We start from the raw sequence: 13,565 nt of genomic DNA on the forward strand, positions 1-13,565 counted from the left end.
ACACGAATATTTGTTTGGCCCTTTTTCGCTTTGCTAATTGGGATATGCACAAACGTTTGGCGCTCAAAGTGAATTTCAGCAATTATTCATGAGGTAAATAAATGTGTCCTCATAAAAAAAAAGTTTTGTTGTGCTAAATTAGAACAGTACATCACAGTAGCGAAGCTAAGACATTAAAAGTTTTTTATTCTTCCATAACCTCCGCTAATATTGTACAGCATGTTTGTTTGCTTGGGAAATCGGGTGTTGTCATAAAAGTCTTGACGAAATCTTGTTTACCTTTGCATGATAGAAGGGTTGGCTCAGTGGTTTGTCCCCCCCAAGGAGCAGTCGGGCTGCTACATTTGGACAAGTTTGTTATGCTATGGAAGGCTGGATTTGGGCTTCCTGCTTAGCTTGTCACCTTGCCAGCTCTCCCAGGAGCCCCCCCGTGAAGGATTGCAAATGCACTGTTGATATTTCTGAAGAGCAGCACTGTGAATCAAAAAGTCTGGCCTGTACAGAGGTTACGAAATATGAATGCTTCAATCAGTCGTACACTGTTTTCCAAATAATGTGATGCTCTGTTTTTCCATGGCTATGTCCAAACTTGTGAGTCTCAGATCATTTTGGACTCACGGACGAAGATCTCTTTGTAGACACGCTGGTTGATTGGCCAATATTTTTGTAGCTCAGGTTATATTTTTTGACACCTCGTCTGGAACTTTCCCGGCACATTTTGTATGTGCGACAAGTACTCGCACTTCCAGTTGTATCCTGTCGTTTCACAGCCTCGCTGTGTTGTGATTACTTTGCTCCAGTTGTATCGAGGCTTCATTTTTTTTTTTTTATTGGCTTGGCAGACGGTGAAGACAGGTCAAACAGTTCCCTGAGGGTGCCAGGTCGACATTCACTCACCTCATCCAAGAATGCGTCATTCAGGCCACGGGCGTCATAGACAGTGCCAGCTGGTCAGCGAGATGGCCTGCTCCTCGGTGGTCAGAAAAAATATTTTAATGTGTCATTAAGGGCGTTAAACTGGTGCAACACTATTTATTTATGAGGTATATTTACGGATCAGCTTGTTTAATTATTCATCGTCATCTGGTTGGATGGATTATATTGGATGATCCAAATTTGTTGGTAGAGCATATATTTGGGAAATGTTCCTTTGATATGGATTGTTGTTAGAGAATCCAGTGACACTTATCGCCATGGTGAGTATGGTTACATCACTGTCAGGCCTAATGTGTGGGTGGTGTTGGAAGAGTGGCGTCTGAATAACATAATCCGTGACTAATAAAGTCATCTTGTAGTTGGAAGAAGTCATCTCCTTATCAATTGACACGGTGGTAATATTTTGACAAATGAAGATGAAATCCGCTCATAATGAGGAGAATTTAATTGACGAGTCAGTCACTTGCCAGTTGAATTCAGAGTTTAAAATGAGGATCAATTAGAGTCGTCAGTCTGTAAGGCATGAGTGAAAATAAGGAAATTGTAATTATTGAAGGATTTCTGACTATAAATGTGAATTGAAATTCAGAAAATGACCCCTCACCTCGACGTGAGGTAAACGAGTGTGCCAATAGTAATCAATCACCCGCCCGTCCCCGCTGCGTCTCGTGGCCATAACCCCCTCTGGTCTCTCCTCATGTGGCCGTACCACAGTTCAGATCAAGGTTTGCACATGACACCGCTTACGACACGTCAGCTCAGTGTGATTTGTATGAGGCCACAGCCGACTTAGGTGATCAAACAATGGCTTTATTTCGCGTGGCCCCGTGGAGCATGTGAACCACCTCTGTTTGCTGCGACTTAATGACTCGACGCGTGTGCCGTGTCTGCTGTCCTGCATGTCTTGTTTTGATTGAAGAAAGGTTTCTATGGCTAGAATAGTAGATTGAGAAACTGCTAAACAATATTTTTGTGTGATAAAACTATGGCTATTATGATCGAATATTATAGAATATTTTTAGGAACGATTATTCCATCGATTAATCGAATGGTCTAAAATGTAAAAACATTAAAAAATAAAGAATTAAACAACTGTAAAGCAATAACAATAATAATTGATGGTCATTGTGTTCCAAAATAAATTTTGAAAAAAAAATGTAAACAATTAATCGAGTATTAAAAGTCAAGGTGATTCGTTTGATAATCGATTTGTTGTCAATTCATCAATTAATTTTGACACCTCAAGTTAAAACATCTATGACCTCCAAGGGACATAAGGCACAAGCACAATGAGTACGGGTACAGTAGAAATAGACCTCATTTAAAATAATAAATAAAAAAATCACACTATTATCACCAGTTCAACTTTATCATTAACATTTGGGTGACATGTTTTTCAAAGAGCGAAGGTTTTTCCGACAATTCCCGGATCGCCATCGGAAAATATTAGTCAATTCAAGACAAGAATATTCCTGCCAGATAGCGTTGTTTCACCACCACAGGGAATATTGAATAAAAAGCGGCGTTTACTTAACATGAGTAGCCATTTCCATCGCAGTGCTACTATCTGCTGCCAGCTCACTGAAGAATGGGGCCTTGTGGGACTTTGGAGCGCTTCCTATGAATGAGGTGTTCAATTAACTGCTGCGAGGCTCCCCTATTCTTTCTCTTCTTTTTTTCCCTCACTTCAATTGTTTTCTTTCTTCCGTAATTGACCACACATTTATTCGACGCAACACATGAGGCATGACAAATCGATTCCATGTGTCCTCTGAAAGATGAGTCTCGATGAGGTTACTTCAGGCCTCGTCGAAATAGTTTGTTTTTTCGCATGTCATTTTATTTGGGGCATTTCTTCTTTAACACCTTACATTTGATTTTTCCTCATATTTAATCTCTTGGCCAAACATGAGTAGATCTGGGTCAGCTGTTTGATGGCAAGGCCGCAGCCCACTTGTTATTATGGCTCCCTGTTCTTTATAAAACGTATTAATCCAGAATGGGAACCTTTGTTGTCCAGTGTTAAGTCGGCAGCTTAGCGATAGGAGAACCGGCACGGGGGAGAACGTCACACATCACCCTGATACGATTGTGTTCACATACCCGCCCCCTTCTAGTATTTTATCTTTTGTTTGCTCTGAGCGTGTAGCGCCTTTTAAAGTCACTTTCAAACTTGTTTCCTTTTCAGTTCGCTGTCATAAACCAATTCAATTCAGCTTTGTAGTTGTCATTTTTTTTGCTCAGACTTTGACAGCAATGATTTAATGAACATGGTTCATGGATTTGTTGCTATGATGAATCAAAAGAAAGTAGATAATTTGTGCTTTTGTTTCGCCCATTAATCATGTCGCACCGCCCTTCTTCGACTTGGAAAATACGTCACAGCCGTTGGGAGAGGCTGCACAAAATGGTGGGCAACAGGACAGACTTCTTGCTGAGTCATTTGTCCTTTTGTGGATGAAATAATGGTTGGAGTCACAAGGCAGCAAAACCTCATCCAGGAAAAAGAAGTCCAAAAAGTCCCTGCGTTTCAATTGTGCCAGTCGAGTCACTTGTTTCTTAAATTCAAGCTGCAAAAAACCTTTAAGGAATGTCTGCCCAGACTGGTGTTTACTCGCGATATATTTTCTCCCTTAGTGATCCCAAAGATATCTCTCGGCAAACACCGCCGTGCATGCATGCATGCCTGCCGGCCACTGCGCTGGCATGCTTATTGTGGGTGTTTGGTCTCTGCGTGGATGTGTGCATCATGTCAAAGCACTGAAGGGGAAATTATGTGTTTCTCGTTCTGCTGCTTTTCCTCTATGGCCACACTTGCATTGGCTTTTGGCTGCCCCGTAAAGTTGTAGATCCCTAAAGGAAGAAAACACAAAAAATATGTGCCTGTTTTTTAACCTACACGTTGGGTAGTTTTGAATTTTGAGCAGATTGGGTTACTTTTAGGGTTAATTATTTTGACCATGCAGTGTGGGTGGATGATTGGATTTTGGGTGGGCTGATGAGATAATATTTTTGAGTTCGGGGAGTAAAATATGTTTAATCTAAAAAATGTAATCTAAAATTCTTCAAAAATGTTGGTAGCGGCTGGATGGCTCATTTGGTAGCACCGTTAATGAGTTTACTAAATCAGTTTGTGTTATTTTGACCCACAAAAAATGAATGAAGAATTGATTAAGAGACAAAAAATAACTGTTTCATAACATTGTAACGGACAACATAATGTCTTAACACACATGTACAAAGTTCCACCAAAACCTGTCATCTCATGATGAGTTAGGTTACATTATTGTCTCATAAAATCTGAATTGAGCCTGACTGCCTAGAATGTTGCAGAGGTTCATCACTTTTTCATTAAGGCTGTGTGAAACTCGTCATCCCTGCGACAGAATTATCGTCTCACTGGAACCACTTATAGTGGAGTGCTGCTGAGCTTAACCAATTTGGAAAAAACTAAACTTCACATTTCAAACTTCTAGTCCATACAAGAATATTCCGGATTTGAATTGATGACATTTTGGCTTGACCACAATTGTGTTTGTCTCCATCAGGCCCGCACAGTGCCGTGTTAAAGTGCCCGCCGAACGAGTACCAATGCGGCGGGACCGAGCTTTGCATCCACATGAGCAAATTGTGCAACGGAGATCCGGACTGCACCGACGGCTGGGACGAGGGACCTCACTGCCGAGGTATCGGCCTTTTCACTTGTCACGCTTATCCTCACCATGCGGCGATGCTTCATCTTTCTCTGCTATGTTTACGCTTATAAAATATCGACCTTGTCAACATCTTCTGGCAAACTGAGATTGTCTGTGTACGTGTGTTGTTTTCATTCTCTGCTTGGCTTTAATGGGCGGACAATTGAGTGGCTGTCAATCAAAGCTGCAGCCAGGAGGAGATTCTTCTCCCATTAATCTGACATTATCTGAGACGGGCAACCATTTAGTGTCGACAGATGCTGCAAATGTAAGTCGATCAGGAACGGGCAACTTAAATGTTAGAGGAGGCAACGGTTTCTCATCAGCGCTACATTTGAATTTAAATATGAAGAAATTTCGCTTTGAACACGTGATTGACACGTTATCTTCTATTCAGTAAAAAACTGTTGTGATGATACAAAAACATCTAATCCTCACATTAATGTTAGCTGTCATGATTCCGAGTGGGAACATGATTTTTTTTTTTCCACAGCAACTATTTGTGGTATGCATCTGATGGGGTTGTTTACATTGCTGCCTGTGTCGCTTCACCAAACACATTTGAGTTGTCGAGCACTCGGGCTTGTTTTGGAAAATTCCACCCATATCTGTAATTTCTACTGCAGCTGTGAAGCTCCGAAGCTCGCACAAAATCTCATGTGCAACTTACTGTCGTCCGTTCTTCCGATTCAGCGCATTGCATCGAAAATTGGCCATGATGCATTTTAACCAAGTTACTCATCAGACACATCATCAAAAATTTCCCGGTAGGCTGCTGAAAAAAAAGACCAACAAATGTGTTATGTTCTTATGTAATTATGTGGGAACAGATTTGTTTTTGTAAAATGGTTCCTTGAAGAGATGATTTCTATCCAAGCTCCGCCCTCTATTGCTGCAACAGTTTGATGGGATTTTTTTTTTTTTAGGCAAAGTGATTCAGACCGAAGTGCGTGTGAGTGTGCACTTATATATGTCTGTTTGTATGTGTGCGTGAAATAAGAGATGAGTCACGATGATTTATAGTCACGATTCTATCTTGAGATGGTCAGCAGACATGCATCAGTTTTAAATCTGTGCATGGCTTCCTCATTACGTTTGTTTTCCACTGTTGTTTTTCTTTGTGCTGCTGTTTAGTTTGGACCAAAAAATAGTTGGTTGTGAAACATTCCTCTTAAATTGTTTGCATAACTGAACACTGGAACCTTGATAATGGTCAAACAGTCTGTTCCCTACTAAAATGTTTGCATAATAAAAAGGTATTTAACAAACAATAACACAAAACTAAAATCACAAATAAAAGACAATAGGATTATTCTTTGTGATTCCCAGAAGGGAAGTTCAGGTCCTGGAGCAGTTAAAAAAAATGAATAATATTATTATTTTTTACTGGGGTTTCAAATCCTATTAAACTGTAGTAGCAGTGAAGACAGGACAAAAATTCAAATATTAAAATAGCCAACATTTTATTGTTGGAAAGGGGAGAAACAAATGAACGTTTTGTTAACAACTTGATTTCTCCCTTGACTGCCTCGTCCTCTTTTTGTGTCTTCTGTGCTTTCTAGTCAAATAATGAGCTATTTAACTGAAGCCCAATTGAAAAAGTGCAACTTGTTGGTGCAATTCAATCTGCTTGACTTGTTTTTATTCAAAGATTGCATTTCAAGTCTTAGTGACTTACTGAGCTGACTCTGGAGCTTTTATTCTTAAACCTATTATTTGCAATCACTGCACTGTCACGGGAAGAACCATGGCCACATGCTGTAGTTAAGTCCAAACACACACACACACACACACACACACACACACACACACACACACATCCTTGTTAACCTCCCTCTGCAGGACCCGACTTACTTTACCGAGTTCTGGGGTCCACCCTTTCTAGTGGTCCAAGAACTATGAAAAAAATCAGGCAAGTCCCAAAAAAAATCTTGTTACTAAAAATCACTTTCAATAAACACAATTTGAAACTTTTTTTTTCATGTCAGTTTTTCAGTCATATCTGGGGCCTGTTTCTAACATTCCGGCTTTGCGGGTTCCACCTTTACACACATGAGATTTTTAGTCAGTTATGGGGATCGCTTTTAATATTTCAACCTTAAGAGGTCTACCTATACACACATTATTTTTTTAGCCAGTTATGGAGCTTGCTGTTAAGATTTAAGACTTGTTAGGTCTGCCTTTATAAAGAGGATCTATCAAGTTCAACCCCAACCCTAATCTAACCCAAACATGCATTTGTGTGGACTTAATCATTTGAGAAAACCTAAAAATTTTGTTAGTGTTATTAATACTTTCATCTGGCTAAATATACTAGATATACATTGAAATGTGCATTCTAAAATACATTCTGAAGTCTTTATTCAGATTCTGGTCCATTTTCCTTGGTCACAGTCTTAATATTCTTCAATTTGTTCAGTCATATTGGTACATTTTAAAATATTTAAATTCTGCATTTTAGCTAACTATAAAGTACACAGGATTTACAAGTAATAATTGTCTTGAGTCAAAATTTTAAATGGACACATTACAAATGTAGCCAATGAATAAAGGAACTTATTTAATCTAACATTTACGAACAGGAGAAGTGGAGCATAAAAAAAATCACAAACAAATAGTGAACAAATGGTGAAACAGGACCAGCCATGTGTTTCTATCTCTGTTAAGGGAAGCTGTTTCACTCATATTTTCTCCTCATGGTGGTTATTCTCTTTTTGACAAAGTACTTAACAGCTCGGTGCTTGTGGTTCTGCAGCAATGCATCTCTCGCAGTCAAGCTTACCAGGAACCTGATTTGTCAATATATACTTCCTTGAATGTTTATTTACTGCAGCACATTCCTCTGGGGTCCAGCTTCTTTTCACAACTTTTCCGTTACCTAAGGGCATAGGAAGAGCACTTTTTAGTTTACAACTTAATTAGAACAAAATTGCATAAAGAATACATTCACTTTATGTACAATTATCCGACAATATAATTCAAATGAGATATTTCAACTATCTTTGTCAACAGTGATGAGCCTACAATAGACATAAGTAAATCAGTTAATATCTGAGATATTAATCCGGTCATTTAAGTTGCTAGGTGGTCTTCAGTGTCAGCTGTTTTGATATTAACAAAATTAAAAATAGATGCACAAAAGGGTAACATTAGAATGCCCCCAGTTTTGGTGGTGGGGGCAAGAGGTCTCTCATTTTCTTGACTACTTTTAAGCAGTTTTGCATTTGACCAGAATGTCACTGCTGGTAGATGAAGCAATTCCTGGACCCTACAGAGGTTGCACAGGCAGTCAAACTCCACCATGGCAGCACATTGGGATGCACCATTTCTCTGACAAAACCATTAAGAACAGATACAAGTTGTTGCAAAATCAGGGAAAATAAAAAATAAAAATCAGAGAAAAAATTTTTTCAGACAGTGTTTTACATGTATGGGGAATTTGCTTTGATAACGTGCTACACATGGACAAACAAAGATGATAAAAGTAAATTTGGAAATATATAGTGTGTAAAAAATTAAATGCAAGCTGTATAAGAATGGTATCTGCCTTGGTGTGACAATGTGTGAATTTGCATATTCACTAATAGGTTAATCTAGAGCAATTTTTCTTTCTCTCTTTTGAGGTAAATGTGTCATGTATACATTACCGCTATTTAAAAATAGATGTAAACAAACATCTCACATATAATCAAGGTTAGCAATGACCTGTAACTCACATGAGAAAGGATGGGTCAATTTTCATTTTATGACAAAATTCAAAAGTTTAGACCTTACATGTCTAAGAAAAAAAGTCAAGTGGTGTTTAATATATCTTGCTTGGGTCATCTAAATCTTAGTAAGCAGCATATGTGAGGATAATTAGATACTGATACAGTAGTAACAATTGGGCAATTTAAAAGTAACTGTGATAAAGTTATATATTGAAAAGGATTACTCTAAACTCACCTCCCTTTTTGGCAGACTTTTCATTACTTGGGCCACGAGATGCGGAGGTACAAGAGGTCACTTCTATCACTTCTGGGATCAGCCCATCTGAAATGATGATTTTTAAGTACAGAAAAAAAACACAGTATAGCAATATTCTAAAACAAAAATTAACTGCACCTGTATAAGAATGCTTGGTCAAATTTAATATACTCTTGTTTTGAGCGGTCCTTTTGGGAATCATTGTCAGTATCATCACTGTCTGAGTAGTCCACTTTGAGAAACTCCTTTGATAATTGATAGCTCTATGGAGGGAATTAAAAGAAATGTGTTGTTAGTTTCTGCAAGCTACTCGTATATGCTGTATTAATATAAAGACTAGAAATTCTTTGCTCAAAATAATTAAAATTTCTGTCCAATATCTTAACTGGTAGACGACCGGTGCTGTACACATCCTCTGAAATATGCCAAAACCTTATATCACAGGAAATTTTACATATAAAACATGGAAAAGGCTCCAAAATTTACAACAAAGAAGCCACAAGAAACCATATTTCAGAAATCTGTTATGTGTGTGTGAATGATTGGCTTGGTTGGAATAACCATGACAACCTTAGATCCATACGGAGGGCCCCACAAGTAGCCATCAGAAATCTGTTATGTGTGTGTGAATGATTGGCTTGGTTGGACACCCATGGGCGGATGTTTCAACAATCCATCTATAGGTGTGTGTGCCACTGGTTCGTTTGGGCTCTATGAGGAGAACCACTAAAACCGTGTGATCCAATGGTTGGCTGAATGCTGTTTAAGGTACCTTCTGACTAAAGAACAGCTTTCCAACTAAAAGCTGTAAACTAAGAGAACAAGAAAAGGTCTACAAAGTTTATTTCTTACAACAAAGTCGCACTGAATGTTACCTGTTGGCTGGCATCTTGTTTGATGTTATCATCAGGGTCAGAGTCCTGCCAAGTTCTGGCTGGTTCAGGCAGCGCACCATCAACAGGAGCCTGAGAGCCTGTCACCTGGAATTAAAACCACAAATAACTTACCAACATCATACAGACACCACAAATGACAGACTCAAGACCTGTATAGTTAAATCATGTGAAGTTAGTCCCCGAAACCAAACAAGCTTTTCTAACTAAAGTGTTCCAGTCAGTTCTGGATGTCTAATCAGGTCCTATAACAGCATCTTTATGGATGTAGTGGAGCATCCTTCAGCATGACACTTTAGCCGTTTAGCTGTTGAGGATGTGTGGAACTATAGCTGTAATATAATCAGCCTCCATAATGTCCATAACCAAAATATGATCTAAAAACATGAGACAACCTTCGATCCATACGGAGGGCCCCACAAGTAGCCATCAGAAATCTGTTATTATGTGAGTGTGAATGATTGGCTTGGTTGGAATAACCAAGACAACTTTAGATCCATACGGAGGGCCCCACAAGTAGCCATCAGAAATCTGTTATGTGTGTGTGAATGATTGGCTTGGTTGGACACCCATGGGCGCATGTTTCAACAATCCATCTATAGGTGTGTGTGCCACTGGTTCGTTTGGGCTCTATGAGGAGAACCACTAAAACCGTGTGATCCAATGGTTGGCTGAATGCTGTTTAAGGTACCTTCTGACTAAAGAACAGCTTTCCAACTAAAAGCTGTAAATTAAGAGAACAAGAAAAGGTCTACAAAGTTTATTTCTTACAACAAAGTCTAACTGAATGTTACCTGTTGGCTGGCATCTTGTTTGATGTTATCATCAGGGTCAGAGTCCTGCCAAGTTCTGGCTGGTTCAGGCAGCGCACCGTCAACAGGAGCCTGAGAGCCTGTCACCTGGAATTAAAACCACAAATAACTTACCAACATCATACAGACACCACAAATGACAGACTCAAGACCTGTATAGTTAAATCATGTGAAGTTAGTCCCCAAAACCAAACAAGCTTTTCTAACTAAAGTGTTCCAGTCAGTTCTGGATGTCTAATCAGGTCCTATAACAGCATCTTTATGGATGTAGTGGAGCATCCTTGAGCATGACACTTTAGCCGTTTAACTGTTGAGGATGTGTGGAACTATAGCTGTAATATAATCAGCCTCCATAATGTCCATAACCAAAATATGATCTAAAAACATGAGACAACCTTCGATCCATACGGAGGGCCCCACAAGTAGCTATCAGAAATCTGTTATCATGTGTGTGTGAATGATTGGCTTGGTTGGAATAACCAAGACAACTTTAGATCCATACGGAGGGCCCCACAAGTAGCCATCAGAAATCTGTTATTATGTGTGTGTGAATGATTGGCTTGGTTGGAATAACCAAGACAACTTTCGATCCATACGGAGGGCCCCACAAGTAGCCATCAGAAATCTTTTATGTGTGTGTGAATGATTGGCTTGGTTGGACACCCATGGGCGCATGTTTCAAATATCCATCTATAGGTGTGTGTGCCACTGGTTCGTTTGGGCTCTATGAGGAGAACCACTAAAACCGTGTGATCCAATGGTTGGCTGAATGCTGTTTAAGGTACCTTCTGACTAAAGAACAGCTTTCCAACTAAAAGCTGTAAACTAAGAGAACAAGAAAAGGTCTACAAAGTTTATTTCTTACAACAAAGTCTAACTGAATGTTACCTGTTGGCTGGCATCTTGTTTGATGTTATCATCAGGGTCAGAGTCCTGCCAAGTTCTGGCTGGTTCAGGCAGCGCACCGTCAACAGGAGCCTGAGAGCCTGTCACCTGGAATTAAAACCACAAATAACTTACCAACATCATACAGACACCACAAATGACAGACTCAAGACCTGTATAGTTAAATCATGTGAAGTTAGTCCCCCAAACCAAACAAGCTTTTCTAACTAAAGTGTTCCAGTCAGCCCTGATGTCTAATCAGGTCCTATAACAGCATCTTTATGGATGTAGTGGAGCATCCTTCAGCATGACACTTTAGCCGTTTTGCTGTTGAGGATGTGTGGAACTATAGCTGTAATATAATCAGCCTCCATAATGTCCATAACCAAAATATGATCTAAAAACATGAGACAACTTTCGATCCATACGGAGGGCCCCACAAGTAGCCATCAGAAATCCGTTATTGTGTGTGTGTGAATGATTGGCTTGGTTGGAATAACCAAGACAACTTTAGATCCATACGGAGGGCCCCACAAGTAGCCATCAGAAATCTGTTATGTGTGTGTGAATGATTGGCTTGGTTGGACACCCATGGGCGCATGTTTCAACAATCCATCTATAGGTGTGTGTGCCGCTGGTTCGTTTGGGCTCTATGAGGAGAACCACTAAAACCGTGTGATCCAATGGTTGGCTGAATGCTGTTTAAGGTACCTTCTGACTAAAGAACAGCTTTCCAACTAAAAGCTGTAAACTAAGAGAACAAGAAAAGGTCTACAAAGTTTATTTCTTACAACAAAGTCTAACTGAATGTTACCTGTTGGCTGGCATCTTGTTTGATGTTATCATCAGGGTCAGAGTCCTGCCAAGTTCTGGCTAGTTCAGGCAGCGCACCGTCAACAGGAGCCTGAGAGCCTGTCACCTGGAATTAAAACCACAAATAACTTACCAACATCATACAGACACCACAAATGACAGACTCAAGACCTGTATAGTTAAATCATGTGAAGTTAGTCCCCAAAACCAAACAAGCTTTTCTAACTAAAGTGTTCCAGTCAGCCCTGATGTCTAATCAGGTCCTATAACAGCATCTTTATGGATGTAGTGGAGCATCCTTCAGCATGACACTTTAGCCATTTTGCTGTTGAGGATGTGTGGAACTATAGCTGTAATATAATCAGCCTCCATAATGTCCATAACCAAAATATGATCTAAAAACATGAGACAACTTTCGATCCATACGGAGGGCCCCACAAGTAGCCATCAGAAATCTGTTATTGTGTGTGTGTGAATGATTGGCTTGGTTGGAATAACCAAGACAACTTTAGATCCATACGGAGGGCCCCACAAGTAGCCATCAGAAATCTGTTATGTGTGTGCGAATGATTGGCTTGGTTGGACACCCATGGGCGCATGTTTCAACAATCCTTCTATAGGTGTGTGTGCCGCTGGTTCGTTTGGGCTCTATGAGGAGAACCACTAAAACCGTGTGATCCAATGGTTGGCTGAATGCTGTTTAAGGTACCTTCTGACTAAAGAACAGCTTTCCAACTAAAAGCTGTAAACTAATAGAACAAGAAAAGGTCTACAAAGTTTATTTCTTACAACAAAGTCTAACTGAATGTTACCTGTTGGCTGGCATCTTGTTTGATGTTATCATCAGGGTCAGAGTCCTGCCAAGTTCTGACTAGTTCAGGCAGCGCACCGTCAACAGGAGCCTGAGAGCCTGTCACCTGGAATTAAAACCACAAATAACTTACCAACATCATACAGACACCACAAATGACAGACTCAAGACCTGTATAGTTAAATCATGTGAAGTTAGTCCCCAAAACCAAACAAGCTTTTCTAACTAAAGTGTTCCAGTCAGCCCTGATGTCTAATCAGGTCCTATAACAGCATCTTTATGGATGTAGTGGAGCATCCTTCAGCATGACACTTTAGCCGTTTTGCTGTTGAGGATGTGTGGAACTATAGCTGTAATATAATCAGCCTCCATAATGTCCATAACCAAAATATGATCTCAAAACACAAGACAACTTTCGATCCATACGGAGGGCCCCACAAGTAGCCATCAGAAATCTGTTATGTGTGTGCGAATGATTGGCTTGGTTGGACACCCATGGGCGCATGTTTCAACAATCCTTCTATAGGTGTGTGTGCCACTGGTTCGTTTGGGCTCTATGAGGAGAACCACTAAAACCATGTGATCCAATGGTTGGCTGAATGCTGTTTAAGGTACCTTCTGACTAAAGAACAGCTTTCCAACTAAAAGCTGTAAACTAAGAGAACAAGAAAAGGTCTACAAAGTTTATTTCTTACAACAAAGTCTAACTGAATGTTACCTGTTAGCTGGCATCTTGTTTGATGTTATCATCAGG

At 39.8% G+C, this 13,565-nt stretch overlaps 1 protein-coding gene and 1 long non-coding RNA gene across 5 annotated transcripts in view; one reads left to right on the top strand and one right to left on the bottom strand.

Moving 5' to 3' along the window:
• Positions 1–13,565, top strand: part of LOC125976691 (low-density lipoprotein receptor-related protein 1) — a 72,831-nt gene that overhangs the window by 14,011 nt on the left and 45,255 nt on the right. For all 4 annotated transcript variants that reach the window (XM_049732487.2, XM_049732488.2, XM_049732489.2 and 1 more), the window contains exon 3: positions 4,485–4,622. In XM_049732487.2, the coding sequence (XP_049588444.1) occupies positions 4,485–4,622 (138 nt within the window). The remainder of the gene's footprint in view (positions 1–4,484; positions 4,623–13,565) is intronic.
• On the bottom strand, positions 6,976–12,109 carry LOC125976693 (uncharacterized). The gene is made up of 7 exons (XR_011087683.1): positions 12,002–12,109; positions 11,191–11,295; positions 10,285–10,389; positions 9,473–9,577; positions 8,736–8,860; positions 8,577–8,663; positions 6,976–7,509 (listed from the first exon to the last, which is right to left on the bottom strand). It is a non-coding gene; the product is annotated as an uncharacterized lncRNA (long non-coding RNA).

Source organism: Syngnathus scovelli, chromosome 11 (genome assembly GCF_024217435.2).
Source record: "Syngnathus scovelli strain Florida chromosome 11, RoL_Ssco_1.2, whole genome shotgun sequence".
NCBI classification, from domain to species: Eukaryota; Metazoa; Chordata; class Actinopteri; order Syngnathiformes; family Syngnathidae; genus Syngnathus; species Syngnathus scovelli.